Source organism: Pteronotus mesoamericanus, unplaced genomic scaffold (genome assembly GCF_021234165.1).
Source record: "Pteronotus mesoamericanus isolate MK-2021 breed Mesoamerican mustached bat unplaced genomic scaffold, CSHL_Meso_final scaffold_174, whole genome shotgun sequence".
NCBI lineage: Eukaryota > Metazoa > Chordata > Mammalia > Chiroptera > Mormoopidae > Pteronotus > Pteronotus mesoamericanus.
In genome coordinates, this window is record NW_026555309.1 from 44,364,418 (window position 1) to 44,392,329 (window position 27,912).

Here is a 27,912-nt window from a genome sequence, read left to right on the forward strand (position 1 = left end):
GGTATCTATGTGCAAAACGAGCACACGAACAGCATGGCCTCCCAGGGTCCTTGCGCAGACACAGCCAGAGATGGATAGAAGGCATGTCGTGCGGCACGGCCCGTGCGCCCCTCCTGTGAGGACGGGGACGCCCTGCACCTGCGTCGCCCCGTCAGGCGGCCAGCAGCCACGAGTGGCTGTTACGTCCTTGGGATGTGGCTTGGAGGACCACGGACTTGAATTTTTATTGGTTTATTTAAGTTAACTTAAATTTAAATGGACACACGTGGCCGGTCACTGCCCTGTTGGATGGCAGGGTTAGCATGTCACCAGGCATTGTGCATTCTCAACACATGTTCCTCTTATTAATGCAACACGGCTGTTGAGACAGTAACACCCACATTATCGAGACCGCCAGTCCCCCGCCACCCTTGTCAAAGCGCATGCACATCATTCCATGCTTCTACCTTAACCAGGAGACGGACATCCTCCGGAGACAGCACCGAAGGGGGACCCTGCCGAAGGAGAGATGCGTGAACGTGGAGGCGCGTGTGCACGGACAGCACAGCCCACGCAGCCTCAGGCGGCGAAAGGCCTGCAGGCTGTACCTCGTGGTGCACCAGTGGGTGCACCTGGGCCTCGCGCAGGGTGCACGCAGCCCGGCAACGCCCCAGACCTGGGAGCGCAGACCGAAGGCTCTCCCGGGGCAGGGACCGCACAGGCCGGCCCTCACCGAGTCTGGCTGACATCAGCCTTTCTGGCCCCTTGTGTCTTCCTACTGGCTTCTCTTCTCTTGGTGGTCCTCCCCTCCCCCCCCGCATCAACACCGTGAGGTCATACGGGTGCTGGGGAAGATGGAGCGTAGGCTCTCAGGGATTCCCCAGGCAAGTAGGAGCAGCTGCAACCAATCATCCACAGGCTGGTGTGAATTTAAAGCAAGCCCTTCAGCTCTCCCAGGTGAAATGGCACTTTAAACCCCCTCTGTCATTACAGGTTGATCGTCTCTAACTCGGGATAGGGGATTTCAGGAGTCAGGAGCAATTACAAAGTCTCTGAAGGATGTAGGAGTTGGCAGGCCACCGATGTCACCTTCCCACCCACGGTGTGTCTGGATGTGGCGCTATGATGGTGGCCGGAAGCTGGGTTCACACTAGGGGGCCAGGAGCCCAGGCCGGGAAGGAAAAGGGCGAGGGAGAGGCAGACAGCAGGGGAAGACGGACCTCGGCAGGAGCTGGAGGCTGGCGCGCGCCTCTGCCAGCCTCTCAGCCTTGCCGTGGGGAAGCAGAGTCAGAGCGCCGCTCTGCACGGGGGTGGGGAGGTGGTGCCCTGCCCCAGGTGTAGGAACCCAGGGCCGCAAGCCAACTGGGGGGGGGGCGCTGATTTCCCCCCATTAAATTGGAGTTTAGGTGAATGAATTGTAAACCTAGCCTGGCATCTCGGAGAGGCTGCCCACGAGACAATCTTTCCGGCCACTCCTCTCGTTCTGACCCCACGGGGCTTCTGCCACACACTGTGGCAGACACCACCATGTGACAGTGGCATCACACACGTTTGCCCAGGACACCACGACCTTGGTAGTGGCCGGGACGTGTGCGCATTGTTCTCTGTGTTCATATGGTCAAGTGTCCGGCGGGCCCTCAGGGCCACGGCGACTGGAGGGCGCCGGAGAGAGCCAGGCAGGACCGACGGGGGGGTGGCAGGTGCTAGAGAAATGACCGGCCCCATGGGGACAGCCCCCTGAGGTCGCGGCTGCTTCCGACCAAGCTGAGGCCTTCCCTGGCCATCTGCAGGGACCCTGTGGAGCCAGGCCAACCCTTGCCTTCCTGAAGCTTTCATTTAAAAGGGGAGCGGGGGCTTTCCTGGGGAGGCTCCCATCCTGCCCTGGGGAGCTCGTAACGCTCAGGTCCTCGCTGTGGGGACGGGGGGCGCCCTCACGCTGCCGGCGCCGCGTCCTTCGGCAGGCGTCCTGCAGCCCGGCTGTAATTAGAGTGAGCTCTCGCAGGCCCGCAGCCGGGCATTAGTGACGAAGGCAGCAAGAACAAGGCATGAGTTTCCATCCCAGGTGCAGCATCGCCTTGGGGTGATTTAGTTAATGACTTTGTTCTGACCCATTTTGGCAAACCTGAGAAGACAGGCCTCAGGGAGAACCACAGGAACAGGAAGGGGGGAGGGTGGCCTCCCGAAGGCACACGGGACGCAGAAGACCTCCGAGGGTCGGCCACACGTGGAGGAAGGACAGGGAACAAACAGGGGCGGTGTTGAGGGTATGTCCTGCCTGATCTCCGACCTGCTATGCTCTGCCTGTCGTCCAGGGGCCGGAACCCCACCTGGAGATGCCAGGGGTTCCAGAGCCAGTGACTGACTGCGGTGAGGGATAGAGGACCAGCCCTGTCCCCGCCCCAGACCTGCCTGCGGAGGGGCCTGAGACGGGACCCCAGGTAAACCCACAGCTTTGACTGGCTTATCACCTGCCTGTCCTGCAGGCGTCTCCTGAGGACACCCCCTCACCCCGTCACCTGCCCAGCAATGCCCACCAGAGGCTCTGCTTCTAGGGAAGCCACCCTAGGTGGGCACCCTGGTACAGGAACTCTGAGCTCTCTCTACCTCCCCTGCCCCCAGGGGTGAGCGCAGCGCCCTGAGGGGTGAACTCAGCGACCTGGGCTGTCCGAGCCCCACCTGTTCCAAGGACAGGTCCCGCCCCGCCAGCTCCTGGGGGGCAGCCTCAGCGCCCTGCCCGGTGAGTGTCTTGGTCACCTGCTCCGGGCCACGCAGAGCGTCAGTGCCAACACTGGCACCCACGGTGGGGCCTTGGGCAGCGTGTTGGTTTGGCCTCTGGCAGCCTGCAGACTGAGTCACCAAGCCCAGCCACGCCGGTGCTCCACGCCTCTACGGTCACCCCCGAGAGATCCCAGGCACCAAGGCTGGGTTCAGCTTCCCGTGGTGGCCACCCTCCCCACTTTCCCTGTCATCTCACAGGCCGCTCGATGACACACAGCTGCCAGGAGAACAACGTGCCACCTGCCAGGGTCACGGGGAGAGGACACCCAGAAGCTCTGCGGTGGGGGGGTGACCTCCTGGATGCCGCCCTGCACCCCACGCCTTCCCCGATTTTCGTCCGTATCCGTTCACTGTCACAAACCATGAGTTTAGTGGCTTTCCTGGGTTCTGGGGGTCCTTCTAGCGATTCACTGACTGAGGGTGGTCTTGGGGACCCCTGAAAAAGGACTTGACTGATTATCGACATCAGAGGCACCTGACAGTTACTGGGCACCTGATAGTGTGTTCAGTGACTTGAAAGGTAGTTAACATAACCCATGTTCCCACTCTCTCGCTCTCGCGCGCTCTCTCTCTGTCACCGTTTGACACAGCCCCGGTGTCCCCATCGTCAGCCGGACCCTGCGGCTCCGCTTTCCTCGCAGAGCGGTGTCCGGGCCGAGGGCAGGCGGAGGTCGGCGGAGCCTCTCAGGCCTGAACCTGACTCTCCCACCCACGTCCCCAGGGCCCGGCACACGGGCAGCAGAGTGGGCCCCGCAGAGGAGGCGGGGTGAGGGGGTTTCACTCAGCCCGCCGGCAGGTGGGCAGTGGCCAGGGCCAGCCCCGCCCAGGTCTCTGCTGTGCCCAGCAGCCTGGGTGAGGAAGGGAGAGTGGCTCAAGCCCCCCGGGGCCTCGGGGCCTTCGGTCCCTGTGTGAAACGCAGCCGCCAGGCTGGCAAAGGAGGCCTGGGGCCTCCAGGGCCACGTCCAGGGAGCTCCTGCCCAGGGCAGCGGTTGGTGCCTGAAACCAGGGTTCTCAGTCTCAGGCCTGAGGTCTGAGACTCCCCAGACATGGCCACCGTCTCTTCCTTCTTAGGGAGCGTCTTCCAGCGGCCTCCTGTGCCCGTCTCGGCACAGCCGCCCCACTCGTCCAGACCTGCTCCGGACACCGTGCCTTCCCTGGGGCGCCCTCCATGGCCAGTTAGTATGCTGGGCCTTTGGGCCCCTCTGGCCCTGACCACTGACCTCGGGCCACGCTTTCCTGTCTGGCCTTGGCTTTGAACCCGGGACTCCAGCTCCTCTCAGTCCCTCCCACGTGACTCTGAAAATGGGCCCAGTGAGGGCACCGGGACCCCCTGAGCTTTGCCTCTGGGCGTCTCGGCATCTCTGCCCACAGCCTTAGAAAAAGTCCCTTCAAAGTTTCTTGAACCATCTGAGTTGCCTTTAATCACACTGGAGCCCTGGCCGACCGACCGTCAATATTCATGCGGAGCAGCGAGAGAACGTACTGGTTTGCCGGGAGGCCCCCTCTCTCCTGGGTTTCCTGGGGCGCCCTAAGAGAAGCAGACAGACAATGTTAGCCAACCGGCCCCGCTCAACCCGCACCCTCCCCCGGCCTTCGCATCTGCCCAGGGGGACTCGGTGGGAAAAGAACCCCTGGCCGGGAAGACTGGCCCCAGCGAAAACGTAGGGTTTCCCCATCTCCGCGGAGCACAGGGGCTTCCTAGAAAACATTCACACGTGGGAAATGTTGGGGACAGAAGGCTACCCCTCCTCGACTTCCTGCCCAAGACATAAAACTGCAGACAACGCGTACACATGGAGTGTGTACACACGCATGCGCTCACAAGTGTGCGCACACACACTTCTGCCACCCTTCTCCAAACACGGGTGGCCGGCCCAGCTTCGCGGAGCCGGGGCTCTTTGGTGGGATGGGCCGTGGGCACGTGCCACAGAGGGTGGGCCAGGTCACCTGGGCGTGTGGGGGCAGGCACTAGAAGGCCGTTTTCTCTTCTGAGAGTGACCCCAAGGAAAGGAGCAAGAGGGGGCTGTTATTCCAGCTTATAGGGAACTGGGACAGCAGACATGGAGAGCGGACACGTGCCTAAGCAATCAATCACTGTGACTGCCACGAGCCAGGCCTGGCTGACCGATAGGAACTCATCGCGGGCACCCGCCCAGCTGGTCAGTGAGCAGGCGCCGAGTCGCCGGTGTGTGCCCGGCTCGCTGCTAGGCCTCAAGGGCCCACAGACGCACCAGGGCCGCCAGCTCCTTGCCGCTCAGGTCTGTCTGAGCAAAGGCCAGGCCGTGGAGACAAGAGGAGAAGGGACACGCCCCACTGGACATTAGACAAGTCTGTGAATTCCCGCAAAGGGAGAAAGTGCTCCAGGGAGGGTCAGGGGCGAGTCCAGGGAGAGGCTGGACCCGATTCGGACAGACCGTCTAGACGTGAAAGAGGATTGACCGAAAACAGGAGGCCGTGTGTGGGATGGCCAGGAGCTTACAAGGTTCTGAAAGCGCAAGACAAAAGCAAATGACTGGATGACACAGAATGACAGGGACAGTCCACCGAAGGGCAAGGGCAAGTTCACAGAGAAGGGCTGGGGCCCGTGCGGAGACCAGCTCTTCTAGGGAGCTTCTGGGGAGCCGGCCCAGCCCACACCGACCCCCTCTACTCACGTCCTGGCCCGCTGGTCCCTGGGGGCCGGGGAATCCAGGTAAGCCTCGGGGTCCCTGCGGAGAAAGCAGAGGAGACGCCCCCTACAGCTGAGCCTGGGAGCGCCGGCCTTTGACCACAGCTGTTTCTCCCTCTGCAGACGGCCTGCGGCTACGAGGAAGCCTTCTCCTCCCTGCTTGGAGCGTCCTCCTTTCCCTGCGCTTGTGGGGGGACGTGGACGTGCGCTCGGAGGACACGCTGGGAGCCTTCCCCGGGAGCCTCGAGTGGAGAGACAGGGACACGGGGACACAGGCCTGAGCCCGAGCCCTGGCTGGCCCTCCGCGTCCTGGAGAACGGGCCCCGGGGGAGGTTAACTTGTCGAAGGCCCAGCACAGCGCCCAGCCCTTGGAGGGCAGTGAACACGCACATGTGCCGATCAGCAAGGGCTGCTCTGCTCGTTCTGAGAACATGTTTGCTGAGAGCCCCCCTGTGGCTTCGTGTGCTCAGTGGGCCCCAGATGGGCTCTGGCTCTAACCACACCCACCGGAAAGGCTAGAGAGAGCCTGCCTGCTCGCCCTGCCTTCCACAGTCGGCGCTCACGAGTGGACACTCTGCGCTCTTTAACCCTGGCGCCTCCGATGTAAACCTGCTCTGATCAGAGCGGAATCCTTCCCACTGAAACCCGGCCCTTTATTGAAAGCATACTGTACCGGGGGTCCTTTGTCTCCCGGGGGTCCAGCAGGGCCCTAAGAAACAGGCAAAGAGCACGTAAGCAAAGCAGCAATGAGACGTTCAGTGGAGCACACGGCAGCAGGTGTTTCCAAGCCAGGTCTTTACTTGTCCGAAAGGAGAAGCGCACTTCATCCCACCTTCAAGCCAGACTGACAGGTGCTGGGGAACGGCCGCCTGTCCTCTTTCCGTGTGAACCTGGGCCCTGGGAGTCAGCGCCCCGGGAGCAGCCTTCAACCAAGGACCCACGGGGCCGCACACGCCCAGCTCTGCCGCCCCTTTCACAGAGCAAGTCCCTGCGGCCCGCACAGTCCCGGGGGGAGGCGGGGAGGTAAGGGGACAAGCCCCAGTGGCCACCGACAGCAACCTTCCACGTGGACGGGGGTCTGGATTGACCTTTATGATCCCTCATGACTCAGAGGTTTTACCATCGCTCAAGTCGCCACCTGTAGGTGCTCTGCGAACGTACACTAGCCAACTGATGTGACTTCTTCATCAAAAGCACCAATTTCGAGGCCATATTCACACTGTTCTTGATTGCACGTAGGTTCACCCCGTACACTAGCTGGGGGAGGCGGGTCATGAGCCCACTTTTGTGGGAGACACAAGAAAGCGTGCTCTCTCCCACCCCACAGCCCTTCCCCAGCCAATCCAGGGCCACTGGCTGGCGCTCAGTGTTGGCAAAGTTGGTCCAGAGTCTTTGTTTGAAATGAGTTTTGTTCTCTCCTCTTTGAAACAGACAGGCCGTGGTCTCCCCACAGGCCTAACCCCTACCTTTAGTCACAACGACAGCCACAGTGGACAGATCTGGGGACCAGTGACCCCCTGTCGGGCTCACTGGGAAAGGAGTGTCCCCAAAAGTAAGCCCAGGTACTCCCTGGGGCCAGCAGGGATGGGCTGGGGGGCTCTGGGGCAAGGAAGTGCTGGAGGAATAAGGACTCACAGGGGGGCCAGCAACCCCAAAGCCCGGGTCGCCGCGGCTGCCAGGAGAGCCAGGGATCCCAGGCGCACCTCGGTCCCCCTAGAAAAGGAAAAATAACATCAGAGGTCAGCTCCCAGAAGGAGGGGCGAGGGTTCTCGGGAAGCACACCCTTCTCACGTCCCAACGGCGCTCCCCACGGGCCTCTCCTGGCGTCCGGATGGTTCACCAAGCAGCCTGCCCGGCCCTCAGCCACCGAGGGTCATCCTGCACCCTCCAGGCCGGCTGATCTCGCCCACGACACCAAAGGTGATTATGGCACCGTAACCCCCGCCACGCGACCACAGCGCCAGTTTCCTGGGCTTCCGCCAGAGCTCACGGTGTCCCACCCTGCCTGCACCCCAGATGGGACCCCCCCACCCCCATCCTAGCTCAGTTCCCGTATCACCAATGAATCAATTCCTCTGTCCAGCCGTAACCTCCCAAGAGCCGATCGCCTGTGGGTCACACTTCCAGGGGGTGGGAAAGGCCAGGTGTGTTAGTGGGGCCTTTGCCTTCAAGCTTAGTGGTTAATGGAGTGTGGGTTCCAGCTCGGCGTCCACACTGATTAACTGTCAGCCTAAGGATGTGACAAGTCTTGGGAGCCTCAGGTGCTTTATCACAGAGCTGCTGCGTCAGCAGCTGTCCCGCTCAGTCCACGAGGCCGGGCCCACGGAGGGCCTGGCCCAGCACCCGCCTACAGCGCAGGCGGGCGGCTCTGGGCGCGGCTTCCCTCCCGTACCTGTCATTCGGGACTTGGGCAGGAGGAGAGGGAAGGGGAGAGACTGCGTTTGCCATGCCCAGGAGAAGGACACTGAGACAGCCATAGCTTCGTGTCCACAATTTCAAAGGCCCCAGCGGGCCGCGAACCCCGGCTGCTCTGACACAGGCTACACGGGGGCTTCCGCTGCCCCATTTTCTTATGGGTGGACTCCCATTTCCGGTGCCCCGTTGTGGACGCGTTTGCTGGCGGGCGCTGCCTCAGGGGCCGGGGACTGTGACACGCACAGAGAGCATGCACGCTGCGGCCTTTTCAAACTGCAGACAAAACTGAACCCCAAACACGCCGGGCCCCAGCAGTTCTGTGGATGGGACCGAGACCCTGTGTCCGGTCAGCTGACCTGCGGCCGAGCCTAACACCGAAATGGCAGGCGGCCTTGTTCAAGCCCCTTCCTATCTCCGGGATGAGTCCATCTGGGTGACAAATGACAGGGCCTCAGGGGGGCTGTTACGAAGAGCCAGGGAAATAACATGCAGCTACTAACCGATTCGGGCAGGCCCTGACACTGCTAGGCAACACATTGCTTTGTTACGTTGTGTGGGTTTTAAGCATTACAAAACTCCGTTAGTAATCAGTGTATCCTTCGGGCCCCTGGCGGGGGAGGGGTGCGCCTCCTGAGAATGACAGCCTCCCTAGCCTCTGCCAAGTCCCCTCTTGAAATTCTCTTCCCAGTCCCAGATGGTACGTGCTGTGTCTTTAGAATAATATGGCATGACTGATTCTGGGAAATACAAGATGCCTGGGGGTGCTGGAAAATCTCATTTCTATGCAGAGGGCAGGCGGGGGAGGGGAAGTCAGGAGCTGAGGCAAACGCGAGGGGAGCGCAGTGAACCCGGGATGGAGGTGCTCGGCGTGGTCCCCGCCCCCCCCTGCGCCCACCCCAACCCCCGGCCCGCAGGCCGCAGTGGGAAGGTCGGGCAGAGCTCCAGCCGGCAGGCAGTCGGTGACTCTCGGCCCAGTTAGGACAATGTCCTACCAGTTCTATGGCCTTGGGTAAGTCCCATCACCTGTCTGCGCCCTAGGACCCTCGTCCATGAGAAAACTAAAGAACGTTCTCCCGGATTTCCACGAATCTCATAAATACTCATTTAAAAAACAAGAGACTGTGTAACATTGGGTATTACAGGGGTGGTAGTATCATTATTTCAACAGCATTGGAAGACAAAATAAACTACCCATACACGCGCGTCAGAGAAATCCGTATCCCTCCGCACCTCCGCTCCCTCTGGAAAGATTTAACGGAGGTTTTCTCACTGTGATTCATGATTCTGTTTGGCTCGTTCTTCTTCCCCCGGCTGCTCCGTGCCCATGGGCCACCCTAGATCCTCTGTACAGGCTAAACCACACCAGCCACCGAACATGCATCCTTCCGGGCACCTACCCCGCGCCCGGCCCGTGCCGACCCTGCGGGAACGGCCTCCCGCCCTGGCTGAGCCCCCGAACCCTTGGCCGGCCACTGGGACCTGGCCTCTGTCCGTGCCTTCACTATTCTCACCACACCGCCCTCCCACGTTGTCCGTCTGGCCCTTTGCTTCAGTGTACGCATCTTAGAGGTGGAAGCTGTCCGTTCCCTCCCGTACCCGCTCATTCACCAAACACGCATCAGCTACCTGGCATGAGTCAGCCCCTGCGCGGGGGCAGGCGTGCCATCTACACACACACGTCTGCATCCACAGGGCCCGGAGCCAGGCCGGGCACAGCGGCAGCCTTCAGTGGCGGTTCCTGGGGTGTCAGAATGAATGACCCCACCGTCGCTCATCTCGTGCCCGGTGCCAAGTCCTGCCTTTGACCAGAACCCGCTTCTTACAGAGGAGGGGATGTGACAGACGGCCTAGCCTGAGGTTGCCCCCTGAGTGACAGCTCTCTTCTGCGGGTGGCCTGGGCCGGCTGCACGCTCACGGCCCTTTGGGAGGCTCGCCTGTCCCCCAGGCAGCGACACGTCACAGTTGAGGGGGCCGGAACGGTTAGCGCACGGCCCCAAGAGAAGAGCAAGGGACTGCAATGCTCTGTTAGCAAAAGGTCCGTGACGCAGAAGAAAGGGGCACAGGAGCCAGAATCGGCGATGCCGACTTCAGCGCGGGCTCTGGCTGCAGCCCTCGGGGGCCGTCCAGCAGCGTCTGGGAGGAGGCAGGAGCCATGCGGGTTGTGGAAGGAGAGAGTCATCTAGGGAGCAACGGCTGCGCCGTAAGAGCCTTTCTCTCCCGGGCAGCGCTCTGGGGTCCCCCCTTTACACAGAGAAAGGACAGAGTCTCGGACAGGAGCCACTGCAGCAGTCACCTCTCTCGCCGAGCCGGGTCCTAACCCGGTTCCCGATGAAGGCAGAGCCAGTTTATTTTCTGGAATCAAGCATCGTGGAGAAGGCAGGCATCGGTAGGTCTCCCCGCCGCAGGAGGTCGTTAGGACGGCTGGAAACCTTCAGGGACCCCGCCCGGATCTTCCAGGCGCTTCGGTGGGCACCAGGGCCGCACGGCAGGCCCTCTCTCCTGCCTCTCTCTCCATCCCCTCCCCGACTCCTCCTCTGGCCTCCCCTTTGCATCCCTGCTCTCCAGCTGAAGACCCTCTGGATTCCAGTGTGCCCCCCCGCCCCGAGTCAACTTCGGAGACCTTTGCCTCCCAGCTACCTTCCAGCACACAAAGGCAACAGGTCCTCTGCTCACGCATCTCCGCATAACGGGAATCGTCTGGCTGAAGAAACAGCACGACCTGCCCTGGGTCCCCTGCAGATGGGGACACCCGGCCATGGCTCTTGGCACCCCACGCCCCAGGGCTACCCCTCTACGCTTCAGAGCTGCCTCCTCCCACTTACAAAGTAAGCATCTGAAACCTGGGGATCGTCTTCTACTGCAGTTCGGCTAGTCACACAAGACTGCTTGGATCTACTGCTGTTTGTTGAAAGTCTTTGCAGCTCCGCTCAATCCTCAAATATTTATAAAGCTCCCCCTGCCTGGCAGCGCCTTCGGGATCGCAGCTCAGAGTCACAGAGGCTTTCATCAGGAGGCGTGTGGCACACTGAGCAACGCGGGGCGCACGGAGCTGACCACAGGCATCCACCGTGCAGTGCTCCCAATGGAGAAATGTCAGTTCCCTGGGAGATGGCGAAGGGCAGCTGGCACGGTTCTTTGCTCAAAAAGAGAAAGAGTTTTGGGAAGATGGAATTCCGAAGTTGCCTGGAAGATGGCAGACGTCGGTGGGACATAACAGTAAATACAGCGTTCGGTAAAGGCATTGGTGAACATGAAAAAGGTGGCTTAGTTTTACTTTAAAGCCGAATGAACATTTTGGCCAACCCAATACACGGTCGCAATATACGGTCGCAACCCCTAAGTGCGACCCATGGCACCCACAATGTGTTTGCACAGACACGCACCTTGGCTCCGAGAGGCCCAGGTAATCCAGGTGGTCCACGGAGGCCCTGGGGGGTGACAGACACACGGATGGTTAGGGGACCCCGAGCGAGCGCCCCCACCCACCACGCGCCCGCTGGCCGCACCCTGTGAGGACACAGAGGAAGACTCTGTGAGGACAGAGGTGAGGGCGGGCGGCCAGGAGTCTCCCACGGCCGCGCTGCGCAGAGGTAACCACTGGTTTTGAGCCACGAGGCCCCCGGGTGGAAATCCTGACTCTGCCGCGACCGCTCCTGCGCGCCCCTGGGCGAACCCCTTGGTCTCCGGCTTCGCTTTCCCACACACGATCCTTATTCCACAGGCCCCCGCCAGCCCAGGCCGGGCCTGCGCCCAGAGCGGGGCTCCTCTGACTCCACGCCCGACCTCCCTCTCGTCGCCCGCGCTGCTGAGACCCGGGGAGCCCGAAGGGTTTCACAGATGCCACCTCGCACACGGACCATGGATGCGTTCTCTACGCGCTTGCCGTGGCCAGCCCATGCTGCGTGCAAGCCTGCCTGACGTCAGACTCCGGTCTGGCTCAGCGTCCCCAGCGCCGGACACACGGCACCTGCCCCGCTGGCCTGCAGTGCACAGAGCCCGCCATTCCCCGCTCCCCACACACGCCCTTCCCCAACCAGCCCAATTTCGCCGGCCGCATCCCACTTCCGGCAGAGTTTGACCAGTGCGTCTTTCCTCCCCTTTCCCTTTCCACCATCTAACGTGGTTGTCGGGGGCCCAGGCCCCTCTGAGCCCTGACTTACCGGCTCACCGTCTTTCCCCGACCCAGGAGGCCCCGGGGGCCCAGGGGCACCAGGATCCCCGCGGGGGCCGGCTGGCCCTGGGCTCCCTCCTTCCCCAGCCTCTCCCTGGAAAGGAACGAGGACAGTTTCCAGCGTCAGTGACACGCAGGAGGGATGCGACGTTTCCAGCCTTTCAACAGCGAACCATTCGGAAGGGGGCTCGTGCGCTTGCTGATGGCGTGCAATAGGTTGTCCTGTGTCCTCCCAGATTCACAGGCTGGAGTCCCAATCCCAACACCCCGACTGCAAAATAGGTCTTTCAGTTAAATTTAAGTTAGGGTGAGGTCGGAGTGGAGTAGGCGGCCCCTAACCCGGTATGAACTGGTGTCCCCGTAAGAAGGGGACATTTGGACACAGACATGCATAGAAGAAGACACTGTGAGGACAGAGGGACCACTAGCCGAGGAGAGAGGCCGGGAGGAGAGCCTGCCCGCTGAGAACCAGCCGCGCCAACGCCCTGACATAGGACGCCCAGACACGGAGAGAAGCCAAGGCGGTTTGTCTGTGCTGTTGAAGGCAGCCCGGGAGCCGTCCTCTGGCAGAGCTGCCTTAGCAAACTCACCCCACCGGGGGCCCGGGAAGGGGAAGGACATTGTGCTTTCTAGTCCCGCCTTCCTCCTGGGGGAAAGGGTGGGACCCTGCAGGTGTGCTTCCTCCAGGCAGCCCTCCATGTCTGCTGGGACCCCTGCTGGAACAGAGGGCTCACTCTCCCCCAGGCTGTTTGTGTTCTGATGGGGGAGCCGGGCTTTTTGCTCGCCCCAGGCAAATGCCCACACTTTCTGACGGCAGAGCCGTGACCCCAAGTGGCAGCTCTGGCCGCGGAATGCTGGGCAGGACGGCATGAGCCGCAGGGGCTGCTGCTTCTCCCCGGCAGGGCTCCCCGCTGTGGGCCTGAGTTGCAACCTGAATGTCTCCAACAGTCCCCAATGAAGAGGGGGTGAGGTGGGAGGGGGTGAGCAGAGGCAAAGCAGGCCACGGGGGAAGGGGTGGAGAGTGACTCGAAACCTAGGGCGGGAACCGCTTCCCCGGGCCCCAGGCCAGCCGCTGGACACACAGGGGGAGAGGCCTGCCTCCTGGCAGGGACGTGCCCTGCTCTGCGCAGCCTGGCCTTGGCCCACAGCTGGGCTTCTTCTAGGCCAAGCACAGGTGTTTGGCTCCCTCTAGAGGTGAAATGTGCTAACTGTGCACCGAGTTCCTCATCTGCTCAACTAGTTAAAAAAACTCCCTACATGTTGGTTCTCTGATGTCAGCGCCCCACTTATAATACGTCCGGAACGGAGCACAGTCCTGCAAACTCAGGTGCTATGACCAAGGCAGCACAGGTGGTTGGGATATTTTCCCCTCACTTAACCTGGGCGCCCCAGGCTCGCTACTGCAGTCTAAGACAGTACATCTTTTTGTCAAAAAAAAAAAAAAAAAAAAAAATATATATATATATATATATATATATATATATATATATATATATATATATATATATATATATATATATCCCCGTCCCGATGAATTAGCACCTGCCTTGCTGGACGCCAACACCCACGCACTTAAGGGCTATGACTGAGTGTATAGTCAGCCGACACTCCCAAGTCCCAGGACGCTCCCCACAGGCTGGCTGATCATTACCTCCGCAATTCATCACTTCCTTCTCTAAGTGTTCCATAGCCGGGCCTCCTGGCCACACTGCAAACATTTACCTCTGTTTTTGTTACATTTTACCAAAACAGAAAAGATAAGGCGATCACTCCTGTAAGAGGTTCCAGGAGAAGTGGAGCGGAAGGAAGCACACTCGAAAGCACAGACGCCTGTGTGCTGGCAGGGGTGGGAGGCAGGGGGGCTTTCAATGATCCCTCGGAAGCTGGGGGCCCCTGGGACACCCGTCGGAGAGTGTGAAACCCGCTCACCCGGGGGATGAGGGCGGCGGACCTGCACTGCCCGCTTCCCCTGCTGGGCCGAGCCCTCTGGGCTGGCAGCCCCCGGGGGAGTCCCTGCAGCCTGTGGTCAGCATGCTGATGCCCCACAGGGCAGGCGAGGCAGTTCAAGTGCACAGAGGGCACCTGGGGTCCGGGTGTCTCCACGCAGGTCCCAGACATGGAGGGTGGCCTGTGTTGCGGGGGAGGGGCCCTGTCGCGTGCTGGCGAGACTCCCGGCAGCGTCCCTGGCCTGTCCCTCCAGCCGCCAGCACAGGCCCAGTCTCCCACCAGCAGGGCTCAGAAACACCCCCTAAAACGGAGCTCAGAGAGAAACAGGAAGTGGAATTGCCAAAGCCGTGGGTTGTCCTCTTTGGCCCCCGGGTGCTGGTGTTTGGGGGGCGCTGCGTCTCTCTTCCTCCTGATAAGTAAAGCCCGTGCGCGAGGCGTGGGCGCGCTCACTGCTGGCCGGGGCATGGTGGCTACGGGGCATGCGGGCTGAGAGGAGCGGAAGCCAGAGCCAGGCAGCCCTGGCCGGCAGGCGAGGCGGCGGAGGGCCAGCCGGTGAGCCTCAGGGCCTCCGTCTCCACATCTGTGAGGCGGGGCCGCGGACTCCAGGTCTGATGTGAGGGTGACAGAGACGGCTGCAGGGCCTCCTGGTGCCTGTCCTCAGCGAGGCCCAGGGCCCCGGGCCCCAGCCAGGCCTGAGCAGCGCGGCTCTCCATCCATGTTCCCCAGAAATGGAGGCCCGCAGCTGCGAGCTCGGGGGCCGCGCTGTGTCTTACCTTCTCGCCTCGCGCCCCGTCTCTCCCAGGGGAGCCTCTGATCCCTGGGGGGCCCTAAAGAAAGAAAGGTTATCGGCACAGTGGTCGCCAGAGAGGGGCGTCCAGGTCCCTTTTGGTCGATGACTCCAACTCTGACCCCTCTAGTCCCCGTCCCTGACTGAACTTCCCCAGAAGCCGGGGGCTGTGCCCTCTCTGCTACCACTGCTGCTTGCCCTGGGTGGCGCACATCCTACACGCACGGACCGCCTGAGGCTCAGCCCCCACTGTGGCTCTCAGAGGGCGGGGCAGGGCCTGGCTCAGCGGGGACCCAGCGAGGACGAGGGTGGCTGAGAACACAGGCTTGGCAGCGACCTGCTCCCGCCGTGTGCATTCGCCCAGAGGTTGACCCTGAGACAAGGCTCCAGGACACGGGTCCCAGGGACACACACAGGGAAGCCAGGAGGGAGCGAGCCAGTGAGGGACACACCCCCAGAGGGGCCCTGGCGGGCGAGGGGCAGGCATCATCGCCCATCGGTCAGGGCTGTTCCTGCTGGAGCTAGCGGCCACATGTCGCATGGCTGGACAGCGTGGTCTCCAGAAACCAGGGGAAACCCTCAGGCAAAGGCATGCTTGCTCCTGGGAGTCAGTGGCTCCGCGGAAGTCGGGGGCAGGGTAGGCAGGACACGACCCAGCACTGTCCCAGCATCACCGACAGCAGCCACTAACGCCGTGCCTCAGTGTCCTCCTCTGTACAGGGGACAGTGATGGCAGCCCCCTCCCAGGGCGGTGAGGGTTCCGTGAGTCCGCATGTGCAAAGAGCTCAGAACAGGGCCGGGCGCGTGCAAACGCCCAGGATCCATCCCCAAACAGCTATGATGATTCTCTGCACAGGCTGGTGGCCAAACGGGACCGGCCTCCGTCTACCTGAGGAGCACAGTTCGCCATTGCCTGTGAGAAGGTGCCAACGAGTGTTTTACGGCACAGAAGTCGCAGTCGATGTCTGCGGCGGAGCCTCAGGCTAGTCCGTCAGCGGACCCCTCGGGGCCGTACAGAGGGGCAGAGCCTTGGGCGCGGGAGGTGAGCCAGGCCAACAGGTTAAAAAAGCCGAGGCCTCAAGGAGGGACCCCACCCCCGGCCCTGCCTCCATTTACTCACCACACTTCCTGGGGGGCCACTGGGCCCGGGGGCACCAACAGGTCCAGGAGCACCCTGTTCAGAAGCAGAAGTTTAGACAGGCCCGATGGCCTGAGGACAGGAGTGCCCCCGGGTCTCTCACCAAACGTGCCTCGGACTCAAGTCCCGCAGCTTGCCGGGACTGGGTCTAACCTGAAATCGTCCCCCGCCCCAGCCCCAGGCGAGATGAACCTCCTCCTGAGTGTGTGGCGCCCCACCCAGTCCCACCTCGAGGAGCGGGGCCCTGGCTCGGAGGCGGGAGGCAGGAGGGCGGAGGACTCCAGAAGGGTCCTTAGGGCACAGAGGTGTGCGTGTGTACGCAGTGTGCGTGTGCGTCTGTGTGTAGGTGTGTGCTGGCTGTGACCAGCGAATCGGGGAATGCTTCCTGAAGGAAGTGACTTGCACGGGCCACTGAAGGCTGGGCACAAGTGCCGCAGAGGGAGACGTGGGAGGACGTTCTGGGAGGGCCGGCCCCTTGGAGGTGGTGACACAGGGAGCTCCTGACCACTGGTGGTACTCGTGGGTCTCCCTGGCCAGGGCTGTCCCCGCCGCAGGGCGTGCCTGCCCTCTGCCCCTTCTCTGTGATGTCTCCACTGCCCACTGCCCTTGGCTGACCCCTTGCCCACTCAGCCACGGGCACGGACGGGCTGGTCCTGCAAGCACGTTACAGCCAGACACTGAGCCGGCGGCCCCCAGGAGGGAGTGGACGCCTGCCCGCTGCCCCGCTACCACCGCGTGCCCAGGAGACCCGGCGGGAGGCGGCCTTTCCCACGGGGGAGCCCAGCTTGGCATCAGGAGGCAGAACTCCAGTTGGTCCTGGGGGAACAGGTGCCAGTCCCCGAGACTCTGGTCCCCAGGGGGCGGTGGGAGGGGGGGCAACAGCCAGAGCATCAGAGGCGTGGGCGTGAAGGTGCGTCTGCGTGTGCTCATGGCCATGTCCGCGTGTCGGGAGTTTACACACACACGTGCATCCGAGTGCATGTACGATGTGCTCGTGCGCACGTTCCTGGGTCACAACCGTCTGCGAGGGGCGTGTGCGTCTGTGAGCATCCCTGGGCGGGGAGGGGGCTGGGCCCACAGACAACGTCTGAGAGCCGGTCGCGCAGCCGCCCTTTGCTGCTCACACGTCCCCAGGCCTGGCCGGCCCCTCACCTCATGTGTGGCCTGCACTTCCTGCGGTCCCTCTCCCTGGTTCCCCAGAGCTGGGAGCCAAGGTCCCTTCGGTGTGACCCCCACACCCCTACCCCAAGGGGGCAGGCAGGGCAGAACTCACAGGGTTTCCAGCTGCCCCGGGCGCCCCGTGCGCGCCTTCTTGTCCCTTGGCACCCTGCGTGGGAAACAAAGCGGGGGTATGACATCGGAGGCCACGCTGCCCTCGTCCCCACGCAGGACTCCCGGGGACACCCTGCCCATCAGAGTCAGGCGAGCCAGTCGGGAACCCCAGGAGCGGGTCCGCAGGCGCTGCTCCTCACGGCCGGCCGCGGAGCCTGAGCCTCCTTCCACCCTCCCCGTCTGGGACACAGGCATCAGCCGGGTGCCTTGTCTTCAGGGGAGAGAGGCTCAGAGGGACGCCCGGCCCTCGTAGGCGGCCAGCCAGGGGCCCGGGGTTGGAGCCCCGGCAGGCCGCTCCCCCCAGAACTCTCCAGAAAACCTGAACGCCTGCCTGAGAGAGAGGCAGCTGAGACACCAAAGCCAAGGACAAGGACAACAGCATAAAAATGCTGCTAGAGATGGGGTGTCACCAGTCTGGGCTGGGAAGGAGGTGGCGTCCCTGCCCCTGAAAAGCCTCAAGGAGCCAGGGGCCCCTGGGACCTGACCGAGCACGCAAGCCTGAGGGCACAGGGCCGGGGAAGGACAGCAAGTCATTCACAAGTGTGACCTGCACGTTAGTGGCAGAGCAAAGACACCAGGGGCCCGGGGCCAGGGCCCGCCCCGGGTGGGGGGCTGTGTTTTGGGGCGCTCTGCATGGGCCTCTTCACCGCCGGGTGCGAGGCGCAAGTCCCAGCAGCACCCGGGCCAGCGCCCTCTGGTGGGCACTCCTGAAATGGCAGGCCGGCAGGGCCAGTGGGCCCGCCGGGACAGAGGGACAGAAGGGTGTGTGGTCATGTCTGCAACCAGGGCCAGATGGCAGAGCGAGGGCTTCCTTACCGGTGGTCCCATGAGGCCCGGAGGCCCCGGCTCTCCAGGATGGCCCTGTGGTCCCTGCAATGAGACAGGCCGTCCGTGAGCAAGGTCGCCACCCCCGTCCTGCACGGACGGTGCGGGGCGTGGGCGTGCGCTGTGGGTGGGAGACAAGACCCCCAGGGAGGGGTCATCCTCGGGGCCCTGAGGGAGGAGGAAGCGGCCACACTGGGTTCAGCTGGGCCCGCGGGGGCGCACTGTGCGGTTCGGCCCCCCCACAGCCCGCGGACGCCCTGTCTCGGGGAGGCGCGGGGCACTCACCGGCTGCCCGGGCACGCCGCTGTCCCCCTTCTCTCCTCTCAGTCCTTGTTCTCCCTGTGGGTGGAGAAGCACCGGGTACAGCGGACCCGCCCTGCCGGCCACAGGCCTGGCCACCGGGCCCTCCAGCCCTGTGGATGCACCCGACACGCCACCCATGGAAGGCGGCTCCCTCCCGCCGCACTTAGACTCACGTCTACCCTGACTCATCCTTCAGATCTGAAGCCCGGCGTCGCCGCTTCAGGCCAACTGAGCCCCACGCGGGGCCGAGCCCTCCTGCCATGGACACGCATAGCGTGTCTTCCTCCTCTGCGGCACCAGCTACGGCAGCACATTTACATGTGTTTGTGCGGCCCCCTCCAGCCCAGAGCCTGGCAAGCAGATCCTCGATGAAAAACGATGCGAAGAAGGCAGAAGGGACCTGGGAAGCATCTGGAAGACAGAGTCTAACATCTGACTTCGGGAGCCCGGGGTGTCTGGTCATGCGTTCGTGGGCGGAGAGGCAGCCCAGGCGGGCAGGCCCTGTGCGTCTCCTCGCACGGGCAGGTCTGGAGACCCAGCCCCGGACACCCTGCCGCTCCCTCCCCGAGCTCCTCGCTGACCCCAGTGCCGTCGCTGGGGCCTGGGCTGCTTCCCTCCCTCTGTGCATCTTCTGGTGGCTGCCCTCGGCTGGGGCCAACCACGCAGAGTGGGGCGGCGTGACACGAGATGGCTCCTTCCTGCAGAGCGCGTCACGGCGCGGGCACAGGGCAGCTTCTCCACAGATCCGAGCTCAGTCCTTCTTCTCGCGACTCCGCTTCCAACCAGCTCAGAAAAACACACTCGGGCTCCGTTCACCAGGTTCGCCGCCGCCTTCGTGTCTCGCGTGCTCCCCTGCTGGACGGTCTCCCCGGCAGGGATCTGCCATACTCTTTGGTTCCCAAGCCATTCGCAAAACAATCCATAAGGACACGTATTTACAGGACCATTTCAGCTGATGAAGGGAGAAAAGTCTGCAAGGGACCGGAGGTGGCAGGAAGACAGGCTCAGGGCCCGTGAGAAGCCAGGCCAGAGGAGGGACCCTGGGGACTCAGAGGTTCAGGAGCCAGGACTCAGTTCAACGACGTCTGCCCTGGGCGGGCCGTCAGCGCCAGGCGCACGGGGCACGCAGCTCAATGGCTGCGGATGTCTGAGCGGGCCTGGCCCCGCTCCGCGCCCCTGCCCCCGGGGATGTCAGCCGAGGGCCCGTCCCCCTCGGGCTCAGGGCCATGCTGCAGACGCAGCGTTGGCCTGCAGTCCTGGCAGACGCTTCGCGGGCACCGGGGGTGGAGCCAGGCTACCCAGAGCCTCCCAGGGGGCTGCTGCTGAGCCACCGACTGGCCCGCCGGTGACAAAGCCCCTCTGGATCCTCAGCTGTAATTTCTCCAAGTCCGGGGCTGCCTGTCCCTGCAGCTAAGGGATGGGGTCCGTCACCTCTCTACATCTGCAGACCTACGCGCCATCCAGTGGCCCCCACCGGGCTGCCGGAGGGCTCCCCGGGCGCAGTCCCCCGCCACCCCCAGGCGACTCCAGCCCTGTCACCCTCACCTAAAAACCACGTGACCCCGGACATCTGTCAGCCTCTCCATCCTTACCCATAACGTGGGTCAAGCAGTCTCCCCTCAGGGTGGGAGGGGCCGAAATCCCTGCCTGTCATTACAGCAGGGTCCCCCCCACCGTGTCCTTTCACTATCAGCATCAGTGACGCAGGGGACAAGGACTCCAGGGTGAGTGGCTCAGCCTCTGGGCACGACAGCCAGCCCGTGCAAACTCTTTACCTGGGCAGAGGAAGCCCCTGCAGGCCCCTCCGCTGCACCCCATCCAGGTTGCCGGTCACGTTTCCTCCAGCCTCGAGGTTTCTGCACGGCCTCCCCGAGAACACCCTCCCCCGCCCTTTATCTAACTAACTAGGGCCCGGCCTTCGGGGCTCTTGTGAAAGCCCTGTCTTCAAAGACCCCCTCCCCCTCCGCTGGGTCCCCTGTCGATCCCTGACGCGCCCTGTCCTTTTTTGTGATAGCACTCGCTATCATTTGCAATGTGGGCTTCTCTGACCCGCCAGGTGACCAGAGTCCCTCTCTGACTTGGCTGTCAATTCCATCGGGTCCAGAAGTTGCCAACGCCTGGCTCACAGCAGGTGCTCGGAAAACCAGCCAACCAGCCCAAGTGGATGGAGCAAAGGGCACGGCGGGTCCCAATCCAAAAACACCACGAACGCGTAACGCAAGGGGAAGAAAAGCGTCCCTATCCCCTGCCCTCCGTGCCCCCAGTCCCTGTCTCTTCTCCAGGAAAAGCCACTGCGTTGAGCTTAACAAATTTTTGGACCATTTTCTGTATATTCCCACACAGTTACGAATGCGCAGAAAGACGTCGCCTTCCACGAGGGTTGGACGGCGAGGAAGAGCAAATGCACGGCTGTGTGCGGCTGCTTGCGCGGATCAGCTCCTGTGCTCTTCACCAGAAGAGCTGGTTTCTGCCCTGCTTCACGGGAAGTAAATCTGAGACCGGAGAAGCAGCCCCTCAGCGGCGTCCACGCAGCTCAGGGGCTCCGCCACGGGGACCGGCTACAGGTCTGCCTTCTCTGTCACACACACACAACTTGCAAACGGGTTTTCCCACTTCAATTTCCTTGAGTACTGGTGTCTCCTCGGGGCTGTACACGTAGCGCGCAGGCATGTGTGTGCTTATCTGTATATGACACAGTCCCGTGACCGGGAGATCATCTGTGGTTTCCCCAGTTCCAAGCTTCTGGTCACGCAGCCTGCCTGCAACGTCTCGTGAGCAGCAGCAGCACAGCGCACGCTCTGTGGAGCTGTTTAAGTGCATTCAAACCAAATCGAGACGTGGAACCTCTATGCTAACAGGGGGCCCTTTTCCGTGGGTTGGTGCTGAGTCACTTCTCAGACAAGCACAAGCTTCCTTCCCACCAAACGCCGCACTCCCTTCCCTCTGCGCTTGGCAGCATTAGACGTCATCAGTCTCGGACAAAATTGACATGGCCAGTTCCGACTCCAACTTTGCCTCTGAGATTCTTCCGACCTCCTTGTGGGATGGCTGAGCCTCGTTCAGGTGGGCGTGTGTGTGAGGGGGAGGTGGCTGGGCTGTGGCATAGTGACCCTACGTCCATACACCCACAGAGCGAGGCTCTCGGGCACACCGCGTGTCCAGCGCCCCGTCTCCTGGCCTCCGCGCGGAGGCAACTCCCCATCTGGCCGGCACCCGGCCAGTCCCTGCTCCCCCACCACTACCGCCACGACGCTCCGCTCTCCTGAAATGGGCTGATCGCAGAACCAGACACCCAGGCTGGGGAGAAATATTAAGATGACAAAAAGGCACGATGCGTTCCCACGCTTCGGCAGCAGTCGATTCTCAGTGCGTGTTAATGTACGGGAGCGGCACCCTGTCCTGGAATGACTTCAGCCCCTTTCCGCTGCCAGCGTACACAATGGCTCGGCCTAATACACGCAGTGTTAACGCTGGAGAACGCTGGGTCCTCGGAAATGACAGATCTACCACCACTGTGCCGGTGAAGGAGCGGCTGTGACTGAAGCCCACTTTCTCTCCGGCTCTGACGCCCGTGTTCCCACACGCTGCTCAACGCCAGCTCACACGCCTGCCCTCGCACCTGCAGACGGCGGGCAGGGGTCGGGACCGGGGCTCGTGGTGGTGTGGCCACGCGGCGGCCTTACCCTGGACCCACTGCGCATTGCTTCCTGTCCCTGCACCTCAGTTTCCCCAGGGCAACAACAGCTGGGCCTGTGTTCTCAGGGACTGGCCAATGTTCCAACACACAGCAAGGAGCTTGGTGGGTTCGAGAAATCAATAAGCACAGGGCGGTTCTCAGAGAAGCTTACAGACAGTATTTTGGATTATGAAACCTGTTGACACGCTCTATGAAATACATGTTGACAACTAAGTGCGGTGAGTGTGGCAAGGGGGCGTCCCGATGCCCGAGGAGTCGCAAGGACGGAGGGTTGGAAGCGGAGGAACTTACAGCGCTGGGCGATCCCGGGGGGCCTGCTGGACCAGCTTCGCCCTGGATGAAGAAACGAAAAACGCATGACCAGCAGTTCTGCCGACTCCGCCTGCCCTGGGGCACCTGTCCCTGGACAGCAGAACCCCCCACTCTGCATCCACCTGGGTGGATGGATGGATGGATGGATGGGTACCTAGTTATAAAGCATTCAGACATGTAAGAGCCTTCCGCACTGAGAAGCATCCACGCCGATACGACCCGCGATTGATTGCTTACATCGCCGTCACCCACACCCCGCACGGCAGCCGCACCCTGGCACCCTGCCCCGCAGCTCCCGTAGAAGCCCCCTGGGCCCCGCCCCACCCCCCTCAAAGGGGACAGGCTGTTCTCAGGGTCCGAAGGACAATAATGAAATTCCTGAAAATAACAGAGGCTTGAACCTCATGAGCTTGAAACCGAGCTCTACCGTTGACTGCATTATTTTACCTCTTTGGGCTTGTTTTCCTCTTTGCAAAAGAATGATAACAGTGCACGCAACTCCCAGCAGCACCTGGGGGCTGAGACCATCTACCAGCAGGGCCCAGGAGAGAGGAAACCGCTGGCACGCTGGCCCTGAGAAGACGAGGACCCTGGGCCACTGCACAACACGGTGCCCCAAACCTGGCATTTCGCCCGTGTGACGAAGGTGTCAGGACACAGGTGTCTCCGGCCAGGTTTGACCTATTGCGGAGCCTTGCACGTGGTAATAATCAGTGAACAGACGAGCCACCGAAGTGGCCTTCGAGAGGGGCAAGGCCACCCTTAGCACACAATTACACAACAGTAAAAAGCGGTTACTCTATTGTTTTCTCTCACTATTCCATTGCCATATAGGACTTAACTCCGGTACTGGCTCCCGCGGGTACATGTACTAACTCAGCTGCTCTCATACGAGGGCCTGTGGCACAGAGGCCTCGGTGCCCATCTCACAGGTGAGGACACTGGGGCAGTGGCATCATCCACCTGCCCAGAGCCACAGAGCCCCCAAACGGCTGTGCCTGGTCCCCCAGTCTCAGAACCCAAGCCCTTCACTCCCACGTGGCACTGCCCTGCATAAGCTTCTAGTGGCTGCAGGAAAAATAAACATTCCCACCATGCGATTTGCACAATCTCCTCCCCACACTGTGGACCTGATGCTGCCGCAGGACGGGCACACATGAGAGAGGGCCGGAGGAGGGGCGCGTCTCCCCCCCAGAGCCCAGAGACTGCCTTTTGGAGCAGAGCCGCCTTCTCGTCGGCGCTGCGAGGCACGGGAAGGCACGGTGGGCAGGGTGGGGGTGCCCGGTGGCTCTCTGACTCGGAGGAGACCTGGCTGCAAAAGGGCCTGTGTGTCAGGGAGTTGGTGTGACCGGCCTGGGTTCCGGTCCCAGGACCCCCAGGAGCCGATCTAGGAAGCAGGGTCAGACCAACTTCCCAAGACACCTGGGGCCTCCCCGCTCACGTGGGGCTTCCCCGTTCACCTGGGGCCTCCCAGCTCACCTGTGGCTTCCCGCTCACGTGGGGCTTCCCCGTTCACCTGGGGCTTCCCCGCTCACATGGGCAGCGTGGATGACGTGGACAGCAAGGCGCAGTCACAAGGGGGGCTAAGTTGCTTTAACGCCTTATTTGGGATATTTTAACCAGAATTGTCTAGTATTACGTATTCCTCTGGTGGAAAAGCAGGCCAGGTTCTTTGGAAAAGAACGAATGTGATTTTGCTCTGACCTCGGCAATTCTGCCGAAGCAATAAAGCGGGTTTTATGGCCTCTCTGAGTCCTTTGCATTCTGGAAATGAGCTTCTCAGCTAAAACCTGCGTTGCTGAGACATCCCGAGAGCAGCAGCCTGGACGGCTTCCGCGCAAACCCTTGCCATTCCAGACTCTCCGTCGATGGGCCGCAGGTCTCCGGGCCCCAGAGCAAGAAGGGGCGGGAGGCCCCCTGGAGCTGAGAAAGACGAAGGCGGAGGAGCGCGGGAAGCTGGCGGGGAAGGGGGTGCGCCTGGGGAGCCGGAGGGGCCGGTGCGGGTGCTGTGCAGGATGGGCGAACACCTCTCCCTGGCCACCATCCTGGTGCCAGCCACGGCCGAGGGCGGGCGGAGCGGGCCGGTCGGGCCCCGGGCCAGCACGCCGCCTCGGGACGGGCTCTCCACGGCTGCGGGGAGCTCCCCAGCCCAGGAGGGGCCTGGCCACTCTGGTCACTGATGGCAGGACGACAGCCTTTCCTACCTTGTCACCGCGGTCCCCTTTCGGTCCCGGGAGGCCCCGTTCACCTCTCTCTCCCTGCGGCAAAGGTAAAGGGAGGAAGCATCAGAGCTCAACTGCGGGCAACACTGCCTGGCCCAGGCGAGACCACGGGACCCTGGACAGACCCTTCTTCCTCCGCGACCTGCCTCTGCCTCCTCAGCCCGTGCAGGTGGCACCGGGCTCAGGGGCGGCCGGTCAGTAAGTGCAAAGCACCTCACTCTCCGACGGTCCCCTGACAGACCACGCCCCCCACCCATTCCCATCAATGTCGTCTGAGGACGCTGCCCTCCTTCCAGAGCGGTCTCTCGGCCACGGTCCTCGGTTCCCGCTCATGAAGTGGAGCGGCCGGATCCCTTCCTGTCCCATAAGCACCAGGGAAAGCCCCCTAACCCCAGCCAGTCACCGCCCATCCCCCAGTGGCCCAAAACTCCCAAAGGGCTGCCTTCTGTGGGCCGCGGGCACAGTTCTCGGGGGACAGAAGCTGCTGACCCTTACCTGTTGTCCTTTCTCTCCCCGCAGGCCCGGGAATCCTGGGTCACCTGGGAGCCCCGCTTCGCCCTGTGGAAACGACACACCCTGTCCTCAGGCTCCCAGTGGGGACCCAACTGCACGTTGGCCCCCAGAGGTCTCTGGCTTGTGGGGCGACACGGATATGCATGGAGGAATGGGGTTCCAGGGACCTTGTTCACTGGGGTGTCCGCATGCTTCCTCTCTTTGGCTGTTCCCTCTCCCGGGAACCCTGTTTGGCCTCTCTTGGTGGCTAACTCCTCGTCCTTTAGCACTCAGACACCATGTCCCCTCCTCACCATCCGCGCTCATAGTCCCCGGGGCTCAGCGAGGAGCCTCTCTGCCCCTGCCACCCTCAGCCGCATGTCCCCTCTCACTGCGCCCGGTCAGCCTCTCTCCGTTCACGCATGCGGCCCCAGGCCCACCGTGGCGGAGGCAGAGGACACGCTGGGAACTATCAGGCCAGTGAGGGAATGTGAGAAATGAATGGTGTGAGCCCGGGGAGACACCGCAGGCAGGCCTCGCACGCTAATGAACGGACGCCGCGAAGGAAGAACGGAGAGAAGCGTGAACGGGCGAGTGAGCACGCGCGAGCCACAGCGTGGACACAGACCTTCTCGCCGGGCCGGCCCGCCAGGCCCTGCTCTCCCACGTCGCCCTGCGGGGAGAGGGACAGGCACCGTTATTTTCCTGTCACACTTCCGGAGCTGACTGTCACCCCAGCTGGCCCCACACCCACAGCTCCTCCGGCCCCCACCCCTCCTTCTCAACCCTGTTGTCCACCCGCCCGGGGACAGCCCAGGGTCACAGGTGGCGGAACCCGGACATTCCGCATTTCTGGAGGCGGGGTGGCTTCCACACGCCCTCGTGTTGTTTCTTGCTTCCCCCAAAGGACACGACACCTGGAGAGTCCCCTCGGAGTCCGAACGGGTTGAATCCACTCGTCCTGAGCCTACATGCTAACAGTTCAAAACGGTGGCGGGCCAAAACCTACAACCTCATCCTGACGAGTCCGTCACCCATCTGGGAAACCCAGGTCCCGCCCCGGGCGCCGGGACGGAGACGCTGCCGGGGGGGACAGGTCCACGCTGGCCAGCCTCCCTGGGGGTCGTGCAGACTCTGGCAAACACAGGCAGCCCGCGGGCAGGCCGCGAAGGGCTTCACGCCCCCTCACCCGCGGTGTGTGGCAACGAAGGCCAGCAGGGGCCGATGTTCTGTTAAGCACCCACACTGATCTGGGAAGCCAGCCCCCTCGGGTATGCGCTGGCTCGAGGGGGCGGGGTGGAGTGTGGTCCTGGGCCAGCAGGCTGCGGACGAGCGTTCTGCCTCAGGCTGAAGTGGGGACGTGGGACCAGAGGGCCTCGTGTGTGATCCCGGGGCGCCGGGCTGCTGGGCTTGCCAGGTCCCCAGACATCACTGATGCAAAGAGGGGGGCGGGAGGGGAGGCGGGAGTTTCTAACGAACAACATGTCTTGAGAATCACTAACTTCTCCAATGACAATTTCCAACTATCATCCAATAAGCCATGTGATAAAAGCCTTGTTGAAGATTTCCCTAAGGAAATATGGCTTCCTGGTGAGTGAATGCTTGCGCAAGAGAGTGAATGAATGGGTGAGTGAATGAGTGAACGGGTGAACGAATGGGTGAGCGGCCATTGGCAGGGAGGGCCAGCTCCACCACCACGCGCCTGGGAGGAAAGCGAAAGAAAAAAGAGAAAGGGAAAGAAAAAAGGAACCAGAAGCTTCATCTCCTGGTACCTGCAGCTCTGGCGTTAGCACCTACAGAAATCCCAGACGCGCTCCAACGCGCCCATCAGTCCCCAGTGTTTGCAAGCACAATTAGTCAGAGCTGCTCGAACCGGAACTGTGTAAACACTTGCCACGCAAACGGTCGCTTCAAATCTGCTTGAGTGGCGACACCTTCACAGCGGGAACTGCCCCACAAACGCGGAGGAAGGTGCGGCTGGAAAGCACTTCCGGGACGATGGGCAGGGCCTCCCGCATCGGTGCTGTGAGCCCCGAGCCAGAGGCGCACTGGACACCGCCCTAGGCGGCCTGGGGTTCCCGCCCTGAGCCTGGGAGGCCGGGCATCGCCCGCCCTGCAGACCAGCCCCGCCGAGTGCGCTCCCGACCCCGCCATCCCGACCCCGCAGTCCCGACCCTGCCGTCCCGACAGAGTCGCCCTCTCCCTGGGGGACGTGCATCTTCCGTGGGCATTTTGTCAAAATAAAGTAACAAGACTCCAGGCCAGGTCTCCTCGGAGGCTAGAATATGTTGCAAAAGCAACAGGACTGCAGTAACCCATAGTTCTGCTGTTTCAGGAGAAGTGTTTTAAACAAGCAGCACTAGAGAGCGCACAAGAGCGGCGTGTGAGCTGTAGCAACAGATTCTGTCTGAATCTTTCAGCCGTGAGCGATGATCTGAAGTAAAAAGCCCATCGACTGGAAAACTAAAGAAACCCCCAAGGGCACCTGTAATTCCCTCCCAATTCGCCTCCTAATCAATAGCCTCCACCTGCAGAGCCACAGTCCGGGACCTCGACGGGGGCCGATTGCCCCTGAAGACCACCGACTACAGTGTCGACAGGGACATGGGGCAAGCCCCGGCGTTTCCTGACTTGCAAATCAGAGAAAACACGTGTAAGGCATGGTGGGCTTCATACAACCAATGACGCCGAGGGCGTAAAGAACAGAAACCCTTCCCGGAAATGACAGCTTTTCCACTTGTCCACCAGTTGAACACCGATGGGTGCTGGGTGCCCCTGAGACCTCAAGCTTCAGCCCCACACAGCCACCCGGGCACACAGAACACAGGAAATTCCCCACTATCACA

The 27,912-nt window shown here is 62.2% G+C and overlaps 1 protein-coding gene across 1 annotated transcript in view; it reads right to left on the minus strand.

Moving 5' to 3' along the window:
* The window catches only part of COL22A1 (collagen type XXII alpha 1 chain), a 167,159-nt gene that overhangs the window by 44,530 nt on the left and 94,717 nt on the right, over positions 1-27,912 (minus strand). Inside the window, exons 27-43 of the mRNA XM_054590689.1 lie at positions 25,695-25,739; positions 25,070-25,132; positions 24,557-24,610; positions 22,332-22,373; positions 18,326-18,379; positions 18,032-18,085; positions 17,157-17,210; positions 15,866-15,919; positions 14,732-14,785; positions 12,001-12,105; positions 11,224-11,268; positions 9,902-9,973; positions 7,061-7,138; positions 6,099-6,134; positions 5,412-5,465; positions 4,241-4,285; positions 447-494 (exon numbers count right to left, since the gene is read on the minus strand). Of these exons, the coding sequence (XP_054446664.1) occupies positions 447-494; positions 4,241-4,285; positions 5,412-5,465; positions 6,099-6,134; positions 7,061-7,138; positions 9,902-9,973; positions 11,224-11,268; positions 12,001-12,105; positions 14,732-14,785; positions 15,866-15,919; positions 17,157-17,210; positions 18,032-18,085; positions 18,326-18,379; positions 22,332-22,373; positions 24,557-24,610; positions 25,070-25,132; positions 25,695-25,739 (957 nt within the window). The remainder of the gene's footprint in view (positions 1-446; positions 495-4,240; positions 4,286-5,411; positions 5,466-6,098; positions 6,135-7,060; positions 7,139-9,901; positions 9,974-11,223; positions 11,269-12,000; positions 12,106-14,731; positions 14,786-15,865; positions 15,920-17,156; positions 17,211-18,031; positions 18,086-18,325; positions 18,380-22,331; positions 22,374-24,556; positions 24,611-25,069; positions 25,133-25,694; positions 25,740-27,912) is intronic.